General features: G+C 42.5%; 1 protein-coding gene across 6 annotated transcripts in view; it reads left to right on the top strand.

The window, feature by feature from the left end:
* The window catches only part of LOC126095742 (protein FAM169B-like), a 123,609-nt gene that overhangs the window by 84,720 nt on the left and 17,634 nt on the right, over positions 1-21,255 (top strand). For 5 of the 6 annotated variants that reach the window (XM_049910515.1, XM_049910510.1, XM_049910512.1 and 2 more), the window contains one exon: positions 5,704-5,880. The exons of the other annotated variant lie outside the window; for it this stretch is intronic. In XM_049910515.1, coding sequence (XP_049766472.1) covers positions 5,704-5,880 — 177 coding nt within the window. The remainder of the gene's footprint in view (positions 1-5,703; positions 5,881-21,255) is intronic. 6 annotated transcript variants of the gene reach the window in all.

Genomic DNA, 21,255 nt, shown 5'->3' with positions numbered 1-21,255 from the left:
TACAAATTACATCATGTATTTTCTTAACATATAGCATGTCAGTAGTAAACAAACAAGTGCTCAAATTCTGTTCAACAAATTTGTAGCTGCTACAAGTGTGTAAATAATCAAGATTGGAACATTGCAAGTATAGTGTACGTAAATTGCAATTGGTTTTAAATGTACAGTTATCAAGCAGTCAATCACCTAAATACAAAAATAATCACCTTTATATTTTTATTTTCATTACATAAATCATGTTAGAATGTTCTCTACCAAAATGATATTAATAAACAAACATACATAAATAACAACAATTAGGCATGATAATCTTGTTAGAAGAAGCGTGAGCTGTAAGACGAATGAAGAAACAGAAGAAAAACACTCATTTGTTTTATTAATGTTTTGCACCGTTTAAAACACTGCACTTTACTTACACTTACTGCACTCACAAACACCAGAAGTTCTCATCCAGAATGTATACACAGACAAGAAAAAATAATTTCCTGGAATTTTTTTTTTTAGATTTCCCAGTTAAAATAAAGTTTTTTTTCTGGGTGAAAATAAACTATACTCCAGTTGAAAGTACATTTTTTCCATGTTAACTGACAATATACTTTCCCTCGGAGCTGTAAAGCATATCAATCTTTGAACGGTAAAGATTATATACCCTGATGTAGAACTTCTCATCAAAAAACAACACGTTTTGGAAAGATCTTATTGCATGGCAACATGTTCACTGCATATTTTGGTATTACAAAAGTATAAATACAAGATCACCAAATACAGCACGCTAGTTTCTGAACACAGAACACCAACAAATAAGAAGTGCGATGCCCATGCAGTGATACAGAAACAGAGGCCACAGTAGCACTCTGAGTGGCATGGCAGCGAACTTCGAATTCGGAAAAATATGGCGCAATAATATGTATCCTTGCTTCATGAAATGCGACTACTAGATTATATTTTTCATCAAGAAAAGCTAACCTTTCACTTTTAATACTGGTCCTCAAAAACTTGCTGTTTTTTCTCATTGTGTTATTAGGTAGGGTCCTAAAAACCCAGCTTAAACTGCTGTAGCTGAATATTTCTGACAAGCACAATTGTAAATTTCACTTTTGTGCACCAAACATTTTGTGAGTTACCTAGCTGAATACATGTTCCTTCAAGCCTTTCGACTTTTCCATACAAAAACTGATTATGTGTGAAACTGCTCAAGAACTCACCTTGCACTTTTTTTGGTATAATTATACTTTTTGCCATTGTTATTGCATAATTTGTAATCTGTGAAAGAACTACAATAAATATGGAAAACTAACCTTGAAGCTTGGTGTGCTCCTTTTAAGATAAGCACAAATGTGCCAGTAAGATTTTAAATGAATGCATAAATGGCTGGTCTCCTGGCCCTCAAATTTTTGTAATAGGCTGATCCTCAAAGTGTTTAAGTTTTGAAAGAGTCAAACCCTCAATGATTTAAGAAATTCATTGTACTTTCTCACACATTGTCTTGTGTAAAAGGACATTTACTTTGAAAGTAATCGCAATATTTTCCCACACCCTATTAGAAATGTAAACAGTTGCAGTGTCACACTCATCGAATGCAGCTCTTTTCTATGATGTATCGCGTAGTCTTTGTTGTAAAGCCTTTGACTCATTTTGCTGTCAGCACTGCACTGCCCTGTGTTTTGTTTTTGTAAATAGTGCATTTTCTTTGCAACTAAATTTTTATTTTGGTGTTATTCTCTCGTTTATGTTATACTGCTGCAGTATTATTCTGCAGTAGTAGACTAAAGTCAAATTATTTGTTAGAGTATCAGTTCTTACCACTCAAAATTGCGAATATTTAACTTAAAACTAAAATGACAAAAAATTCCTGGGATCCTAAAATATTCTCTGGTATTTCCCAGATGAAAAAATTCTCGTGCTTTTCTGTTACGGGGAAAGCTGGTGTGTAGGGAAGTGCAGGTAGCAACCTGCCTCTTTATGAACTCATGCTGGTGTTGAACCTCTGCCCCATCACCTCTGTGGCAGTGGCATTGTCACTGTGCAGCAGTTCTGTAATAAACTGGGTTACTCAGTGAGTGGTGAGCACGTCCATGATCACACGTGGGAGAGGATGCAGCCTGCCTCTGTTGGTGTGTCCAGTAAGCTGATGCTCAGTAGCTACGCACTGGCATCAAATGAATGAGAGGGCATTGCCTTCCCATGGGTATATTTGTGTTTTGGCAGAGCCAGCCGTCATGGTATGGTGATCTGCTGCTGTCTGCTAGTACGTCTGTTGCCATGCAGCTGATATTATCTCATTCCTCCACTGCGTCTGTGAAACAGTCATGGCACCAACTGGTTGAAGCACGTTGCACTGCTGTCCCCATGTATGTGGAACTCAAATGCTACAAATGTGAATGCACAGGAGATCCACTGGCATTTTTCCACAGTCCAATTGCTGTAATACTATGTTCCCAGCCTTAATTGGCCCAATACAACTTAATTAAGATACTCCATATGACTCTTCCTGTCACAACAGCATTTAAACTGGCTTCACCTGGGCATTGGTGCTGCCACTTAACATGACAGTTAATGTTTCACAGCTCGTATCTGACGACGGTCTCATATGCGTGAAAAGCAACAGCAAATTGGATCAAATCATGATATTTTCTTCACTGCACTGGCTGTTTACAGCTACCTGTGTAGTGTCATTTTTTTCTTCACTAATCACTTGCTTCATATATCTTGCCATATTTTTCTCTTCTGCCTTGCGAGTATCGCATGTACTCATACCTGTCTTTTATATCTGCATTTTCATTTATATTGATTCTTATTTTTTTGTCATGCCTTTCCTGTAAAGCCATTAAGAGGTTTGTTTGTGTTACCATGCTTCACATTTATTCTGATATATTGTTCCAAACCACTGGATTTTACACTTTGCATCCTCAGTGTCTTCCATCGATTTTTGGGAGTAAACCCTTTCCCTTTGTACATCTGTTATTCTCATTTTGGCAGCTTCTAATTATTTCTTTTTGACAGAAAACATTTACTTTAAACAATTCTTTATCCCAAATCTCCCATTTAGTTCCTTTTCCATTTCGTACTTACAGCATGGAGATTTACACCGTGCAACTCTACTAAAGAGTCACTTTTCCTGTAATTGTCACCCATTGTGATGCTGAAAGTTGATGGCTCAAAGGTGCCTAACACCTTCCTATGCAACAGTGCATAAGCATAGCACCCTGTGACATCATCCTCAGGCTCAGTGACACTTTAAACAGCAAGGTGTCAACACTTGTGACAGAAATGCCAGAGCTCAGAAGTTCATGTGAGGTGTAAGATTCGTTAATGATGCCAAATTGCTATCAAATTTCACCACAATTCTGCCCAACAACACAGTGGCTGTGTCATGTGCTGGAAAGGTCATTATACCTCTCGTACCATACTTCAACCCTTCTTCTGACACCTCTTTGATGGAGATCAGAACTGCAACACCCAGAGTTGAAATCACAGTGTTTTATTATGTGTGGCCAAGGAAAACCTTTCAGATGTATCATTTCTCAGAACTGACACAAAAAGGCATCAGGATGTAGTGTAAAAGGCATCAATGAAAACACTGCTGTCTTTGGTGTCTTGATTCCCACACATTTTGCAGTCAAAAATGATGGTTCCCAGTGTTATGAACAACAGGATGACATTTTTGACTGCTGACATCCTATGAATGAATGATTCGCCATTTCTATAAGGATGTTGTGGGCCTGGAACCCCACTGAATATGGTCTGACCCTTTGGAGAGGAGAGCAACTCTCTGTTGTACTCTGCAGTGGAGTGGATGCTGATATGAAACTTCCTGGCAGATTAAAATTGTGTGCAGAACTGAGGTTCAAACTTGGGACATTTGCCTTTCGTGGGCAAGTACTCTACGAACTGAGCTACCCAAGTAAGGTTTACAACCCATCCTCACAGCTCTTCTTTCTCCCAGTACCTTCGCTCCTACCTTCCAAACTTGACAGAAGTTCTACTGTGTAACTTGAAACAGTTGTTGACAGCATTACATGGTACACCTTTCATAACTGAAAGTAATTAAGGTTTCTCATTTGAGGGCTCTTTCTTAGGAAGCACAGTTTTTCTGCATAAGTATACAATGTGTTTTTGCAAGTCACACCTATAATATTGATGAGATAGACTCCCAGTAATGTATAAAACATATTGAAATCAACAATATTATGAAAAGGATAGATTGCTACTCATCGTAAAGCTGACAGGTTGAGTTGTAGACTGGCATGACAAAAAGACAGTAACATATAAGCTATTTGCCAAAGCCTTCTTCAGAAAAGAAAAACAAGGAAAAAAAAAAAACACACACACACACACATTCACACAAGCAAGCATACCTCACACACACATGACAGCTATTTCCAGAGAGAATGCAACAGAAACACACTGAACAGGAGTAACAATTCAAGGCAGGGCAGGGAAGGGTGAGGGATGGCAGGGTACAGGTGGGGAAAGAGGAATCGGCTCTGCCTGGCAGAGCATGCGAGTATTAGTAGTGGGAGGACAGAGTGCCAGGCACAGTGTCGAGAGGCTGTGGAGGAGGGAGGGAGGGAAGAAACGTGAAGCAGAAAGGAGAGAAGTAGAGAAAGGGAAAAGATTTCGGGGTGGGTGGCTGACGGCAGTGCACAATGAGGGTGAGGGGAGACAAATTGTGAGGAAGTGACAGGACAGACGGGGTGGAAACAGTTGGGTGGAGGTATGGAGATAATAAGTTACTGTTCCTTGAGTCAAGGATGAGTTCAGGAGCAAATAATGTGTTGTAAGAATAACTCCCATCTGTGCAGGTCAGAAAAGCTGGTAGTGGAGGGGAGGATCCAGACAGCTAGCGTTGTGAAGCAGCCATTGGATTCTCCTCTCCACCACCAGCTTTACTGAACTGTGCAGATGGGAACTATCCTTACAACACTTTCTCTGATCCTGAAATCATCCTGGTCTTAAACTACGGTAACCTACTGTCCCCAAACCCTCCACCCAATTGTTTCTGCTCCCTGTCACTTCCTTCACCTGCTCCAATTTTCCTCCCTGCACTCTCATTCTGCACTGTTCCCTGTCAGTCCAACCATTGGGCAGAGAGCCCCTCTCCTTTCTGCTCAACATGTTTCTCCCCCTCTCCCTCCCCAACAGCTTCCCAATGCTGCATCTGCCAGCCCTGTCCTTCCATCTCTAGTCCATGCATGCTCCACCAGGCAGTGCTGTTTCCTCTTCCGCTCACCTGTACTCTGTCACCCTTCCCTTCCCTGCCCTGCCCTGCCCTGCCCCGCCCCGGATTGTTGCTCCCATTCGTTGTGTTTCTGTTGCATTCTGGCCAGAAAGGACAGAGATAGTGTTTCTCTCTCTCTCTCTCTCTCTCTCTCTCTCTCTCTCTCTCCCTCTGTGTGTGTGTGTGTGTGTGTGTGTGTGTGTGTGTGTGTGTGTGTGTGTGTGTGTGTGTTAGAGAGAGAGAGAGAGGTATGATTGCTTGTGCGGATGTGTGTGCTTTTTCTGTTGTTTTTTTCTGTTTTTTCTTTTCTGAGAAAGTCTTTGGTAAAAGTCTTATATGCCACAGTCTTTTTGTGGTGCCTGTCTGCAGCTCAGCATGTCATCTTTATGGTGAATAGAAATCTATTGTTTTCATAGTATTGTTGATATTCCAATAAGAACATTGCACTGTTTTGACATACTGAAATTAAGGGTACATTGCAGGTGTAACAGATGAACGAACAGCTGAGCAGTATCCAATGGTCACTCTTGACTCTATATATGTCTCCCCATTTCATCGACGATGTGGAGCTGCTACAAAGTTGCTTGAGCATCTTGCTGCAACTCATTGTGATCAAGATATTGCTGTTAGTACGCCTATCTCATCCACAATGAGAAAAGGTAAATTTTCTTGTAATATCAATGATTTACAAATTTTAGTAGAAAGGCAAATAGAAAAATACCATTTATTTGAGTCTTACTTTAAGATCCAAATATTCTCTTTAAAGAATTCTATAGGAGATTAATATATTTATAAATGCATAGTTTCTCTGACTATCTCAGTACTTTCTGTTGAAAAAAATTTAGTTGCTATTCACGCAATTAAAAAAAGTGTCCTGTGAAATTATTTGGTAAGATTATAAATGTTCACAAGCTATTTTGATGTACTAATCATTACAGATGTTTTTTACTCCTCTGCTGTCACGGTGCTTTGATTGATACTTGTACTTACGTATATAGTATATGTATAGTATATGCAATTATACATGATCTCGTCAGTTATTCTGAATCCTCAGATTTCTATAAATAGTTTGGTCACTGTTTGCAGCAGTGGACCAGACGCTCTTCTCAGTTCCAGTCTGCTATGCTAATTGTTCTTCTTCAACGGGCAGTTGTGCATGGAGCAGTAAGAGAAGCTGTTCTCCTGCTGTCACCAAATCAAGAAATACCCAGATGTCAGTTTAAATCATATATTCTTGAACATTATAAACAACATTTCCCATTAACATCTTTCAGAACATCAGATTATAATAGAAGGAAACATTCCATGAAGGAAAAATATACCTAAAAACAAAGATGATGTGACTTACCAAATGAAAGTGCTGGCAGGTCGACAGACACACAAACGAACACAAACATACACACAAAATTCAAGCTTTCGCAACAAACTGTTGCCTCATCAGGAAAGAGGGAAGGAGAGGGAAAGACGAAAGGATGTGGGTTTTAAGGGAGAGGGTAAGGAGTCATTCCAGTCCCGGGAGCGGAAAGACTTACCTTATGGGGAAAAATATGGTATATGTGTGGATGGATATGTGTGTGTGTGCGAGTGTATACCCGTCCTTTTTTCCCCATAAGGTAAGTCTTTCCGCTCCCGGGACTGGAATGACTCCTTACCCTCTCCCTTAAAACCCACATCCTTTCGTCTTTCCCTCTCCTTCCCTCTTTCCTGATGAGGCAACAGTTTGTTGCGAAAGCTTGAATTTTGTGTGTATGTTTGTGTTCGTTTGTGTGTCTGTCGACCTGCCAGCACTTTCATTTGGTAAGTCACATCATCTTTGTTTTTAAGAACACCAGATTAGTATTACAAGTGCCTGAAATATGTTCTGTACATGACAGATCATCACCTAAGGTCCAAATAAACACCATTTCATATCATGGGCCGAGCTCATCTTTGGTGTGGCACCATCATGGAGTAAGCAGCCCTACATCACAGCAGGTGGCAATGTTTTAATGCCCACACTGCTTCGCTGTATTATTCCATCTCTGCACAGAATTCCCCACATTTCCCACACAGTGGGCTGTCAGGTCTTTTTGTCTCACTTATACATTAAGGAATCTTCCAACATATTTCATCGGGTAAGTTGCACCTACAGAATAGCCTGTGACACTACATATTCTGCCATTGGGGCAATCACTTACATTGAGCTTTCATTGCTTCTTGCTTAACTTATGTCTTTTTAATATTTTATTATTGTACGCACCATATAGCAGAGATGCTGAGTCGAGATAGGCACAATAAAAAGACTGTAACAAAATAAGCTTTTGGCCGAGAAGGCCTTTGTTGAAAACAGACAACAACAACAACAACAACACACACACACACACACACACACACACACACACACACACACACACACACACACACACACACGACAGTAGTGTCTGGCAGCTTAAGCCAGGCTACAAGCAGCAGCAACAGCACGTAATGGGAGAGGCAACTGGGTGGGGCTGAGGAGGAAGCTGGGGTGGGGAGGGAGAGGGTATAGCAGGTGGGGGATGGCAAAGCATTGCTGGAGGGAGTATCTAGAATGAGGTGAAGAGAAGATAGGGCAGCTAGGTGCAGTCAGGAGGTAACACAGAAGGAGGGAGAGAGGGGAGGGGGAAGTGGAGAAGGAGAGAAGTAAAAAGACTGGGTGCATTGGTCCAATAGAGGGCTTGTAGTGCTGGAATGGGAACAGGGAAGGGACTAGATGGGTGAGGACAATGACTAACAGGGACTGAGGCCAGGATGGTTACGGGAACATACGATATATTGCAGTTAGAGCTCCTACCTGCGCAATTCAGGAAAGCTGGTGCTGTTGGGAATGATCCATATCGCACAGGCTGTGAAGCAGTTATTGAAATGAAGAATGTCGTGTTGGGTAGTGTGTTCAGCAATGGGGTGGTCGAGTTGTTTCATGACCACTGTTTGTTGGTGGCCCGTCATGCAGACAGACAGGGAATTTTTTAGAATTCCAGGAATTTCTCATTGTTTAAGTTTTCAGTTAAATTTTTGTGATTTTTACTGGTAAGAACCAATACTCCAGCAAAGGATATTGCTGTATCCCACTTCTGCTGAATAATACTGTTGTGACTCGCCGATCATTCAAAGCGCCGCTGCGCAATTACGCGCGTCCTCTATGTGCGGCGCTGTCTGTCAGCCATGCAGCAGCTGCGCCACCTAAGCGGTCAGCTGAGCAGCGGCCGCTAGACTGGGACTCAGTGCTCATTTGAATGCTAACGTGTACACATGTCTTGCTTGTCAAATTACTCTGTGACTTATATGTGTTGTGTCGTTCTGAAATATATGTGTTAAACTTGACGTTATAACAAATACTGCAGCAACAAAACATGAACTAGAGGGAAAAACATGAAAATAAAACTTAAGTCGCAAAGGAAATGCACCATATACAATAACAAAACATAGTGCTCATACAAGCGTCTGCCAACAGCGAAGTGTCTCAAAGGCTTTAGGAAGACTATGCAATGCTTCCTAACAACAAATTGCCTCCAATGAACGTGACAGCTGTTTACATTCAATTCGTATGAGCAGTTGTGGGTGGGCTCTTGTGCATGTGCAGTTGAGTCGTGTATGATTAGTATCTTCTCCTGCTTCTGGCTACAGATGTGTGGTTGGGTGCCACTATCTAATATTGCCCCAGTTCGAAAATATCGTAGATCTGGGGCTATGCACAGAGCAGTCTGAGCTGTAGTGGGGAGGTGGGTAGTCTCTGCATGACCTGTGTTTACATTAGTGATTTTGCTGTTTCCTCTTCATTTATTGCTCTCACATTAAATGAAAACAAAATGGATTTCTGTGGCCAGGAGCTATCAGATGAATTAAAATACATACCCATAATTACAGAAGACTAAAATATGTTATTAGTTTCAGGTTTTATTTCCACCTTTCTGACAGTGAAACATTAATCGCCTTGCAGAACAATGAAGTTATTTTTGTCGGTTTGCTAAAGAGATTTGGTTTTTAATAATCTTTAGCGCTGAGGCAGTCAATTTATTTGAAACGAAGTGTTTAATTTCACACTGTTGGCTAGTTTCAACTCTTCACTGCATTTCAAGTGCATGTTTTCCATCTTCTAGCTCGCATGGCATTATGGCATTATGTCATAATAAAGAACCAAACATGAGACAATACAGTATTGGTACTCAAGAAAATTTACATCCGAATCTGGACATACGAATGTGCACTTTAAGCCGACTTATGCATTTTAGTATGGTTCACAAAATTCCGATGCTCTTGAAGTATCCTCTGATGTCTTGTTTCTTTTGTTACATAGTGCAAGATCTTTTAATGTTTTACACATACAAACATATGGGCTTCCTGCGTCATCGTAGCTGCGCAGGCGCAGTGGTGCTTATTATCTGGCACTCTCTGGCAACTGCTGAAACGAATCAGTTTCTAACAGGTCACGGGAAAATATTGCAAATGGTTACTTTCAAAGTAAATTTCCTTTTACACAAGATGAACTATGTGCGAGAATGTATGATGAATTACTTAAATCACAGAGCGTTTGACTCTCAATTAAAAATCAACTCTTTGAGGACGACCATCTAGAAGAATTTCAAGCCCAGAAGATCAAGACATTTATGTCTTTATTAAAAATTCTACTGGCACATTTGTGTGATATATCTTAAAGTGTAATACACTTAAAAGAGATCAACATTATATGTGGAAGCTTAATTTCTCTTGCAGCTTATTAATCTTTGAGACCATGATTATATGTGAAAGCTTTGTTTTTCTTGTAGCAACACTATGTATATTAATTTAAACCATTAACTTTTCTTATTTGTGTGTTCGCGCTACTTAAGAGTGATCTTGCTATTGGATGACTACAGCACGTGTCCTGTGCTGTCATCAGCTGGTGAGATCACGTGACATGAGCTATGACTGGCTTACAAAAGCGCATCGCAATCTCGATTTCAATGCTTTGGAATGTAACATGCGGTGTTTGATGGAATTCGAGTTTATATGTAATAGACCTAAATGCAGGACCTGTCTCATACATCCTCCCACCACTACCTACTCCAGTCCAGTCACAGGGCTACCTGTGAAACCCCCACCCCAATCCACATTCCTCCAGAACCTCAACACCTTCTCCCCATTCGCTTTACCTGGTCCTACTCAACCGAACAAGCCACCTTCTTAGATGTTGACCTCCACCTTAAAGATGGCTATATGAGTACCTCCATCCATATAAAACCTACCAACTACCAGCAGTACTTCTACTTCGACAGCCGCCACCCATTCCATACCAAGAAGTCCCTTCAATACAGCCTAGCCACCTGTGGCCGTCACATTTGCAGTGATGAGCAGTTCCTCTCGAAATATATTGAGGGTCTCACTGAGGCCTTTACAAACTGTAATTATACTCCCACCCTTGTACCAAAAAATCTCCTGTGCCTTATCTTCCCTGTCACCCACCACCTCCCAAAGTCCCACCATCCAGCCACAGAGGAGCATTCCCCTCTTAACTCAGTACCACCCATGACTGTGGCAACTGAATTACATTCTCCGCCAGGGTTTTGACTATCTCTCGTCATGTCCTGAAATGAGAAATACCCTGTCCACTACCCTTGCCCCCCCCCCCTCCCCACATTGGTATTCCTCTGTCCACTGAACCTACACAATATCCTCATCCGTCCCTACACAGCCCTTCTCCTAACCCCTTCCCTCATAGCTCATATCCCTGTAATAGACCTAAATGCAGGACCTGTCTCATACATCCTCCCACCACTACCTACTCCAGTCCAGTCACAGGGCTACCTGTGAAACCAGTAATGTGACCTACAAGATAAGCTGCAACCTCTGTACTACATTATATGTGGACATGGCAACCAACAAGCTGTCTGTCCGCATGAGTGGCCACCAACAAACGGTGGTCAAGAAACAACTGGACCACCCTGTTGCTGAACACGCTGCCCAACTTGATATTCTTCATTTCTATGACAGCTTCACAGCCTGTGCCATATGGATCCTTCCCACCAACACCAACTTTTCTGAATTGCGCAGGGGGGAAACTCTGCCTGCAATATATCCTACATTCCTGTTATCCTCCTGGCCTCAACCTTCATTAGTCATTGCCCTCACCCATTTGGACCTGTTCCCGTTCCAGCACTACACAGCCCTCTATTCCATCAACACACCCAGTCTTTTTACTTCTCTCCTTTTCTGCTACCCCTGCCCCCTCTCGCCCCCTCCTTCTGTCTTACCTCTCAACTGCACCTGCCTGCAGACCTCTATCCACCTTGTCCCTAAAATGCTTCCCAGCAGCCCTTTACCATCCCCCTCCTCTATCCTGTTATCCCCTCCCCCTCCCCACCCCAATCCCCTCTTTACCCTCACCAAGTTGCCTCCCCAACCACACACCACTGCTGCTGCTGCTCATAGTCTGGCTTCAGCTGCCAGAGACTATGATCATGCGTTTTTTTGCCTATCTGCAATTCAACAACTGTGTTATATGGTGAGTAGCAACTATCCTTTTCATAATATTGTCACGTAGGAGAAGGTGTAATTAGATGAATGATGAACACTAACTTCTCTTAACAAAGGTTTATTCAGCACTTGCACATACAAGAGCGCGGAGCGAAATGCCTCTGGCCAGAACACATACGGTATATATACAGTTACAGTACATTCCAGTACAGTGATCTTAACATTTGTGGATACTTCTGGAATGTACTCGAACCAAATATAAAAATTAAAATTTTACAGTTCAGGTGAGTTTTGAACTCACGACCCTCCATGCAACAGTCTAGTATCATAATCACTACACCACAGTGACTGTGCTACTCAGCTTCTTCTGTGACATTGCTCCATCCTTAAGAGAACAGCGTCTCAGTGTTATGTCCTCCTAGTCTGGGAATGCGTCATCAGTCCTGCATACTCTGACTCCGGATGACTGATATTCGCCCTGGTGGTGATCTACTTAGAACTTACTTTGCCACTATGCTCTTCATCACCTTTCTGCTTGTTGCCTGTTGTTGGAGCTTCGAATTTACCCTGGGTTGCAGGACCCTTATAGGGCTTCATTCGAAGGATGTGGACCGTATCTCTCATCTTGTGTCAGGGTCGACTTCTTCAACTTCAAAAGTAACATCAGCCAACTGTCTTGCAACCTTATAAGGTCCAAAGTAGGGCCTGAGGAGCTTCTCAGAGAGACCAGCCTTCCAAACGCGAGTGAAGATCCAGACGAGGTCACCAGTCTGGTAGACAACAGGGCGGTGGCTCGCGTCATACATTTGGCGATCGTTTTCTTGAGGCTGCAGCGTGCAGAGTCGAGCTAACTTCCGAGCTTCCTCAGCTCTGGTTAACACCTGGCTGACTTATTTGTCATCCATGTCATCAGGATGTAATGGAAACACAGTTTCCACTGTCGTAGTTGCCTCACGCCCATGCACCAGGAAAAATGGCGTAAATCCAGTGGTGTTTTGTTTGGTGGTCTTGTAGGCAAACATCATTACAGGAGCACATCATCCCAGTTGCTTGACGGACATTGATAGCATGTCGGCCAAGGCCTTATTAAGGCCTGCAGTAAGCCCGTTAGTTTGTGGATGGTAGGCAGTCGTCATGTGATGAGTAATGTTGCACGAATGGTTTATCTCCGTCACAAAACTTGATTGAGAAACTTTCTCTCAATCCGTAATTAATGACCTTGGGGCCACTATGTTTTAATACAATGTCTTCCACGATGAATTTGGCTACCACGAATGCTTTGGCTGTTTTCATGGTTTTTGTAATGGCATAGTGTGACAGATAATCAGTGCAAACAATAATCCATCTATTGCTACTAGCAGATGTTGGAAATCGTCCGAGGAGGTCAATCCCAATATGCTGGAAAGGCGTTTTGGCTGGTGGAATTGGTATGAGTCGGCTAGTTGGTTTCTGATGAACTGCCTTTCTCCTCTGGCACTCTCGACAGTGCGACGCATAGTGACGGACACTCCTAAATAAACCTGACCAGAAAAATCTCTTGCGGACCCTATCGTATGGCTTAATAAATCCTAAATGTCCGGCCTCAGGCATGTCATGGAATTCCTGTAGCACTTCTGGTATCCATCTCTTTCCAAACAGATTAAAGTTTTTCTTGCAAAGTAATCCATTAACTATTTAAATTGTCCTTTCACATCCTCTGACCAATTTAAGGCAAGCATAATTTGAGATATCTTGGCGTCCTCCTTCTGCTCAGCAAAGAGTTCCTGGAGTGCAGCGAGACATTCACTATCTTCATGAAAATCTTGATGGTCTTGCACATTATTTCTTGAGAGACAGTCAGCATCTTGGTGTTTTCTTCCACTTTTGTACGCTATGGTAATGTCATGCACTTGAAGACGTAATGCCCACCTGGTGAGTCATCCTGTTGGATCCTTAAGACCTGTTAACCAACAAAGTGAATGATGGTCTGTAACAACTGTGAATGGCCTTCCATAGAGATACTGTCAAAATTTGCACATGGCCCAAATTACAGCAAGACATTCTCTTTCTGTAGTTGAGTAGTTTCTCTCGGCTTTTGTAAGTGTCCTAGAAGCATAGGCTATAACCTTCTCTTTTCCATCTGAAATTTGCACCAAAACAGGACCGATCCCATACCTACTGGCATCTATGTGTAGTTCTGTAGGTGGTCTCTCATCATACAGACCGAGTACAGGGTCAGTTGTCAGAGCTTTTCACAGCACATTGAAAGAATCTTGTTGAGCACCCCAGCTAAATTTTGCATTGGCTTTTAACAACTCTTGGAGTGGCCTGGCTTTGATACAAAAGTCTTTGATAAAATGACAGTAATAAGAACATAATCCGAGGAAGCTTTTCATATCTCTAATACTTATGGGAATAGGAAATTTCATTACAAATCTCACCTTTTCTGGATATGGCCGCACACCTTTGTTTGACACAAGGTGTCCAAGTATTCTGATTTCTTTTGCTCCAAAGAGACACTTTCTTGGATTAAGGTTCAGTCCGCCTTGTTGGAGACACTTAAGAACGGCCCTCAGTCTTTTTATGTGTTCATCAAATGTCTCTGAGAACACTATAATGTCATCAAAATAACAAAGACACATTGTCCACTTAAGGTGACTTAGAAGATTATCCATCATCTGTATAAAAGTTGCTGGTGCATTACACAAACCAAAAGGCATTACCTTGAACTCATACAGGCCCCCAGGGGTGATGAATGAAGTTTTCTCATGATCAGCCTCATCTACTTCGATTTGCCAGTATCCCAAGTACAAGTACAACTTAGCCCCCTTCAGAAAATCTTGCATATCGCCAATTCATGGAAGGGGGTAAACGTTCTTTTTAATTATCTTATCGCGAATTATTCGACGTTCTGTTGCTGACACATGGTATGCTTTCTTGCTTATTGGTTGATGGTCCCCAGTGCTAATCCAGTGCTTCACCATCTACTTGTCTAATTTGCTCTTCACCTGTAGATTGAAGCATTCAGATAATTCATGAAGAATGGCAAGTAGCTTCTTCTGTTGTTCATTTGGGAGATCTGGTGATAGTCGATCTAGAAGATCGTGTCTCATAGTAGTAGCGCCAATTTCGCCCACAGGCTTAGCATGGGAGGTTTCTATGACGCTCAGCTGTTCGGCAATTAATGGCTCAGTGTTTGCTATGCACATGCATCTTGGAAGGATCTGCAATTTTCGGCAACAGCTAACTATCCACAATTCACCAAATCCGTCCTTAAACAAGACAACAGAGTTTCAAATAACTTCCGGGAATTCTGCAGGTAACACTTTCAGCGACCGCCGATATTTTGGCAGGAGAACACCCCGCCATTTTCAAGGCAAACTCCTGTGGACAGGCGACGTACGTGCAGATTTAAACCTCAGTTTCGGACTGAAGTAGGAAAGATAACACACACACTGAACACTAGGGCCACCAAAGATGACCAAAGTCAGAGCTATTGATAATGAGACTACGAATTCGCAGGTGAGATAGCGTTGACTCTGTCCCTCTGTTTTTTGACAAGGGAGAGAGCTGGATTCAAAACAGAGTTTAAACAGAAACCTCCATCCCTGTTAATGAGGTTGCTCGCTAATTTAATCTCAACTGCCTCCTTAATAACACTGTCCCAATAGCTGGACGTGTATGCCAATATCTCGGTGTTATATAATAACATGGGGTGACCAGTATCCAAGCAATGTTCGGCAATAGCAGATCTACTTGGCTGCTGTAATTGTGTGTGCTGTTTATGATCAGTACATCGGTACTCCACGGTCCTGATAGTTTGACCAATATATGCCATGCCGCAGCTACAAGGAATACGATATACACCCGCCTTACACAGTCCAAGATCATCCTTAACAGAACTCAAAAGCGCTCTAATTGTAGATGGAGGTCGGAAAACACATTTCACATGGTATTTCCGTAAAATGCGACCGATCTTGTTGGACGTGTTTCCTACGTAAGGCAAAAAGGCTGTAGACTTAGGTGTTGACTCAGAATTATCATCAATCACCCCCATGTACAGTTGGTCGATAGCACAACACACATTCAATCTGTCTATCACTATAACCATTTTGACGAAATGTAACTTCAAGATGGGACAGCTCAGCTGGCAAAGTCTCAGTGTCAGAAACGACATGTGCCCTGTGTACCAAGGTACGAAGTACCTCTTCACGCTGTGCCGGATGGTGACAACTACAAGTCGGTGTGAGTACATTTCCTGTAGACTGCATGTCCCAATGATCCATCATCCTTCCTCCTAACCAACACGTCAAGAAAGAGAAGGCAACCATTCTCTTCCACCTCCATCGTAAAATGAATGTTCGGGTGGATCGAGTTCAGATGTTCTAGAAAGACATTCAAATTCTTCCTATCATGAGGCCAAACAACGAAGGTATCGTCAACGTATCTAAAGAAACAGGAGGGTTTCAAAGGCGCCAACTCCAATGCACGTTCCTCGAAGTCTTCCATAAACAAATTTGTGATCACAGGAGACATCGGACTACCCATCGCAACTCCATCTGTCTGCTCGTAATACTGATCATTGAATAAAAAGTAAGTGGATGTCAACACATGCCAAAAGAGATTAGTTAATTAAGCACCAAACCTGGCCTCAATTAACCGCAACAAAACAGACAGAGGAACACGAGTGAAGAGAGAGATCACATCAAAACTCACTAAAGTATCAGAGTCATTCAAAAGCAGTCCCTCCAAATGACGTCAAAAATCAGCTGAGTTCCTAATATGATGTTCACACCGACCTACTTGTGGACTCAACAGAGAAGCAAGATGCTTGGCTACACGATATGTCAGAGCGCCGATGTTACTCTCTATAGGACGGAGAGGAACCTCTTCCTTGTAAACCTTCGGAAGGCCATATAACCTAGGGGGAACAGCACTATAGGTGTTAAGAGTCTTTATAGTGTCCTGCGACAAACCACTTTTCTTCTGGAGGCTGTTAGTCTTTCTCTCAACACTTTTTGTGGGATCAGCATCGATATGCTGAATCAGATAGTAAATGTTGCATCTTTTGTACATAATCATGTTTATTTAAAACAACAGTGTCATTACCCATGTCTGCAGGTAAAATAACAATATCAGGATCAACTTTTAGAGAGCGTAAAGCAGCCCTCTCTGCTTCTGTTACATTACTCTTGGGTGGACGAGCACTTGTCAAATCATGGCATGCTCCCTCCTAACCTCCTCTGCAGCATCAGGAGGTAGTTTGCAAACTGCCTGTTCAATTGAACTAATAAAATCAGCTACCGGCAAACTCTTCGGAGTGAGTGCAAAATTTAAACCCTTCCCAAGCACGGATAAGGTTGCGCCATCAAAAGATTTCTCTGTAAGATTTATCACAGAAGTTGAGTTATAACATCAGACTCCACATGATGAATACGTTCAAACTTTGCCAAACGCTGGGCAGTAACGGAGTTGTATTCCCAGTCAGCTTTAGTCCATGTGGCACCGTCCAACCAATCCTGTCCTATTGTGAGTAACATCGGCACTCCGACATATGCTTGTAGCCAAGCATCTAGCTTCTCTGTTGAGTCCACAAGTAGGTCGGTGTGAACATCATATCAGGAACTCAGCTGATTTTTAACGTCGTTTGGAGGGACTGCGGTTGAATGACTCTGGTATTTTAGTGAGTTTCGATGTGGTCTCTCTCTTCGCTCGTGTTCCTCTGTCTGATTCGTTGTGGTTAATTGAGGCCAGGTTTGGTGCTGAATTAACTAACCTCTTTCGGTTGGTTAGGAGGAAGGATGACGGATCATTGGGACATGCAGTCTACAGGAAATGTACTCACACCGACTTGTACTTACAGGCTAATAGTTGTCACCATCTGGCACAGTGTGAAGGGGTACTTCGTACCTTGGTACACAGGGTACATGTTGTTTCTGACGCTGAGACTTTGCCAGCTGAGCTGTCCCATCTTGAAGTTACATTTCGTCAAAATGGTTATAGTGATAGACAGATTGAATGTGCATTGCGCTATCGACCAACTGTACATCAGGTGATTGATAATAATTCTGAGTCAACACCTAAGTCTACAGCCTTTTTGCCTTACGTAGGAAACACGTCCAACAAGATCGGTCGCATTTTACGGAAATACAATGTGAAATGTATTTTCCGACCTCCATCTACAATTAGAGCGCTTTTGAGTTCCGTTAAGGATGATCTTGGACTGCGTAAAGCGGGTGTATATCGTATTTCTTATAGCTGCGGCATGGCATATATTGGTCAAACTATCAGGACCGAGGAGTACCGATGTACTGAGCATAAATGGCACACACGATTACAGCAGCCAAGTAGATCTGCTATCGCTGAACATTGCTCGGATACTGGTCACCCCATGTTAAATAATAACACTGATATATTGGCATGCACGTCCAGCTATTGGGACAGTGTTATTAAGGAGGCAGTTGAGATTACATTAGCGAGCAACCTCATTAACAAGGATGGAGGTTTCTGTTTAAACTCTGTTTGGAATCCAACTCTCTCCCTTGTCAAAAAACAGAGGGACAGAGTCAATGCTACCTCACCTGCGAATTCATAGTCTCACTATCAATAGCTCTGACTTTGGTCATCTTTGGTGGCACTAGTGTTCAGTGTGTGTGTTATCTTTCCTGCTTCAGTCCGAGAACCGAGGTTTTAAATTTGCATGTATGTCGCCTGCCCATTGCAGATTCTCCCGCCAAAATATCGGCGGTCGTTGCAAGTGTTACCTGGCTGAATTCCCGGAAGTTATTTGAAAGTTGTATACGCCAGTAGAAACTCAGGTCTCACGAGACGACAGAGGCTGGGACAACCAAGTTATTCTTCAATGGTATGCTTCTCTTACATTCCACTACAAGCTCCATGGGTTGATGCATGGCATGACACATGACAGTTACCTTTATAGTGCTGACTGCAGGAATGATCACTTCATCCAGCACACATAGTCTCCACACTCTCGGATGCGCATCTTCCTGTCCACAGTATCTCACCTCGTCTAGCATAATCTTCGAGTGACCACAGTCTATAATTGCCTGAGAAGCTTTCAAGAAGTCCCATTTGAGAATGGCGTCATGACTACATTCTTGTAAGACGATGAATTCTAAGGGCTGTGTATGGCCACTTATACCCACATGAATGACACATCTTCCTTTAAGTTTTACATATTTCCCATTAGCCACCTTCAGCAGAGATGTTTTGCTGTCAACGAATATGGGTTTCTGAAACTGGCAACGGTACTTCTCCAAAATGACTGAATATGATGCTCCAGAGTCCACAAGAGCTTGGGCTGGTTGGCCATCTGTGAGGATATTGACATAGTTTCCTATCATTTTTGTAGTGATCAACGGCGGAGGTTTTTCTCTTTGGCGGCCTCACCTCCAAGGAAGGTCACACCCTTTAGTTTTCCAGGTTGCGGTGGCTATGTGATTGGCTGGAGCTTCTTAACGGCGATGGAGACCTTGATTGACGGGTTAGGGAGCATCCTCTCCAGCGGCTAGCTTGCGCCGATGGTGACCTACGTCATCATGCACCCACATCTTCTTGTTCATCTTCGCCGTCCCGGAGTTGGTGTCGGCTAAGATTGGTCTGCTGTCTTCTGGCGCGGGGGTCATTAAATATCCGATGCCATTCTCAGCAATAGCACACCACATAACTCGGTCATCTGCAGTGGAAACGTACTGGTTGGTTATCCTGGGTCCTCCAGATGTAAGTCTTCCTTGGTGCCCAAACAGTTTCCTCATGCACCGTTGTAGGAATGTAACTTCGCCTGGGTCTCGACTTTTTTACCATTTTAATGGGAAGTGAAGGACGAAAGATTGGGTTCAATGTCTGTTCCACTCCCTCCCTTATGACCTCTTGAAGCGTCTCGTTTTTTTGCTCTCTGTGCACTCCAAGTGCCTTCTGAGCTTCCTCTCTCACTATCTGATGAAGAAAACTTGCGATATCAGTTTTTTCTTATCAATACAACATTTCGAAGCTGCTCAAACTTGTTGCATGTAATTCTTTTTTGATGCATTTCCTCAATATACTGGCACCATTTTACGAAGTCATCTGCTGTTGAAACCTCCTTCAGGAGTAGGGCTTGATACATGTCCTCAGCAACACCCTTCATGAGATGTGCAACCTTATCTTCCTCCTTCATTATAGGATTGACTATTTTACACAGCTCCAAGATGTCTTGAATGTAGGATGCTGTCGTTTCTCCTGGATGCTGTGCCCTGCACTTTAATTTATCTTCAGCCTTGCACTTCTGTTGTTGTGTGTTTTCTGAAATACTTGCGCAGTTCCGCCTGGAATACTTCCCAGCTTGTGAACTTCTCGTTGTTCTCATACCATTGCTTGGCAGTGCACTCCAAGTAGAAAAATATGTTAACCAAACACATGGAGTCATCCCATTTGTTCAATTTGGCTATACGCACATGAACCTTGAGCGACTTGTTTGGATCTTGGCCATCATCACCACAGAACCCGGAAGGCTGTCTCATGTGGTGGCACACAGTTGCTGTCATTGTAACATCCTCTTCTTCTTCTGTCTCCAATAGATTGCGATCTGTTGAATATGGCTCGAACTTGGGTTTCTCACCGCGTGAACAGCGGCTCTGTCGTGGCCTGATGGGAGCCACTGTGTCATCGATAATGTGTGTTATCACAAGTTCCAGTACCCAGTGTCTCCACCAGAATAATGTCAAATAGGAGAAGGTGTAATTAGATGAATGATGAACACTAACTTCACTTAACAAAGGTTTATTCAGCACTTTCACATACAAGAGCATGGAGTGAACTGCCGAAGGCCAGAACACATACGGTATATATACAGTTACAGAACATTCCAGTACAATGATTCTTGATGTTTGTGAATACTTCTAGAATGTACTTGAACCGCATATAGAAAATAAAATTTTACAGTTCAGGTGAGTTTTGAACTCACGACCCTCCATGCGGCAATCTAGTATCATAACCACTACACCACAGTGACAGTGGTACTCAGCTTCTTCTACGACAATATTGTTACATCCCATCCTCGATTTTCCATTGTTTTATTATTGTACACCTACATACATACTCCGCAAATTGTCTTACGTTGCGTAGTGGAAAGTACCCTGTACCTCTACTAGTCATTTCCTTTTCTGATCCACTTGCATACAGACAACACTAAAATGATTGTCTATATGCCTCCATGTGAGCCCTACTCTCTCTAATCTTGTTTTCATGGTTCTTATGTGAAATGTATGTTGGCGGCAGTAGAACTGTTCTCCAGTTAGCCTCAAATGCCGGTTCTCTAAGTCTTCTCAGTAGTGCTCCTCAAAATAGAACATTGCCTTTCCTCCATTGATTGCCATTTGGTTTCTTGAAATATCTCTGTAATATTTGCAGGTTGCACACCTGCTGTTGAGTACTCTTTGACTGTTTTGGATTCACACAAGGCTGGATTAAAGGCAGACATCAAAGCAGTTCAGAGGCAGGCTACTAGATTTTTTTACTGATTGGTTCGAACAATCTGCAAATATTACAGAGATATTTCAATGTGGAGTCTCCTTTACAGATGAGCCGCA

This window comes from Schistocerca cancellata, chromosome 8 (genome assembly GCF_023864275.1).
Source record: "Schistocerca cancellata isolate TAMUIC-IGC-003103 chromosome 8, iqSchCanc2.1, whole genome shotgun sequence".
Lineage (NCBI taxonomy): Eukaryota > Metazoa > Arthropoda > Insecta > Orthoptera > Acrididae > Schistocerca > Schistocerca cancellata.
The sequence above is the reverse complement of the archived record's forward strand: the minus strand, read 5'-3'. Positions and strand labels throughout refer to the sequence as shown.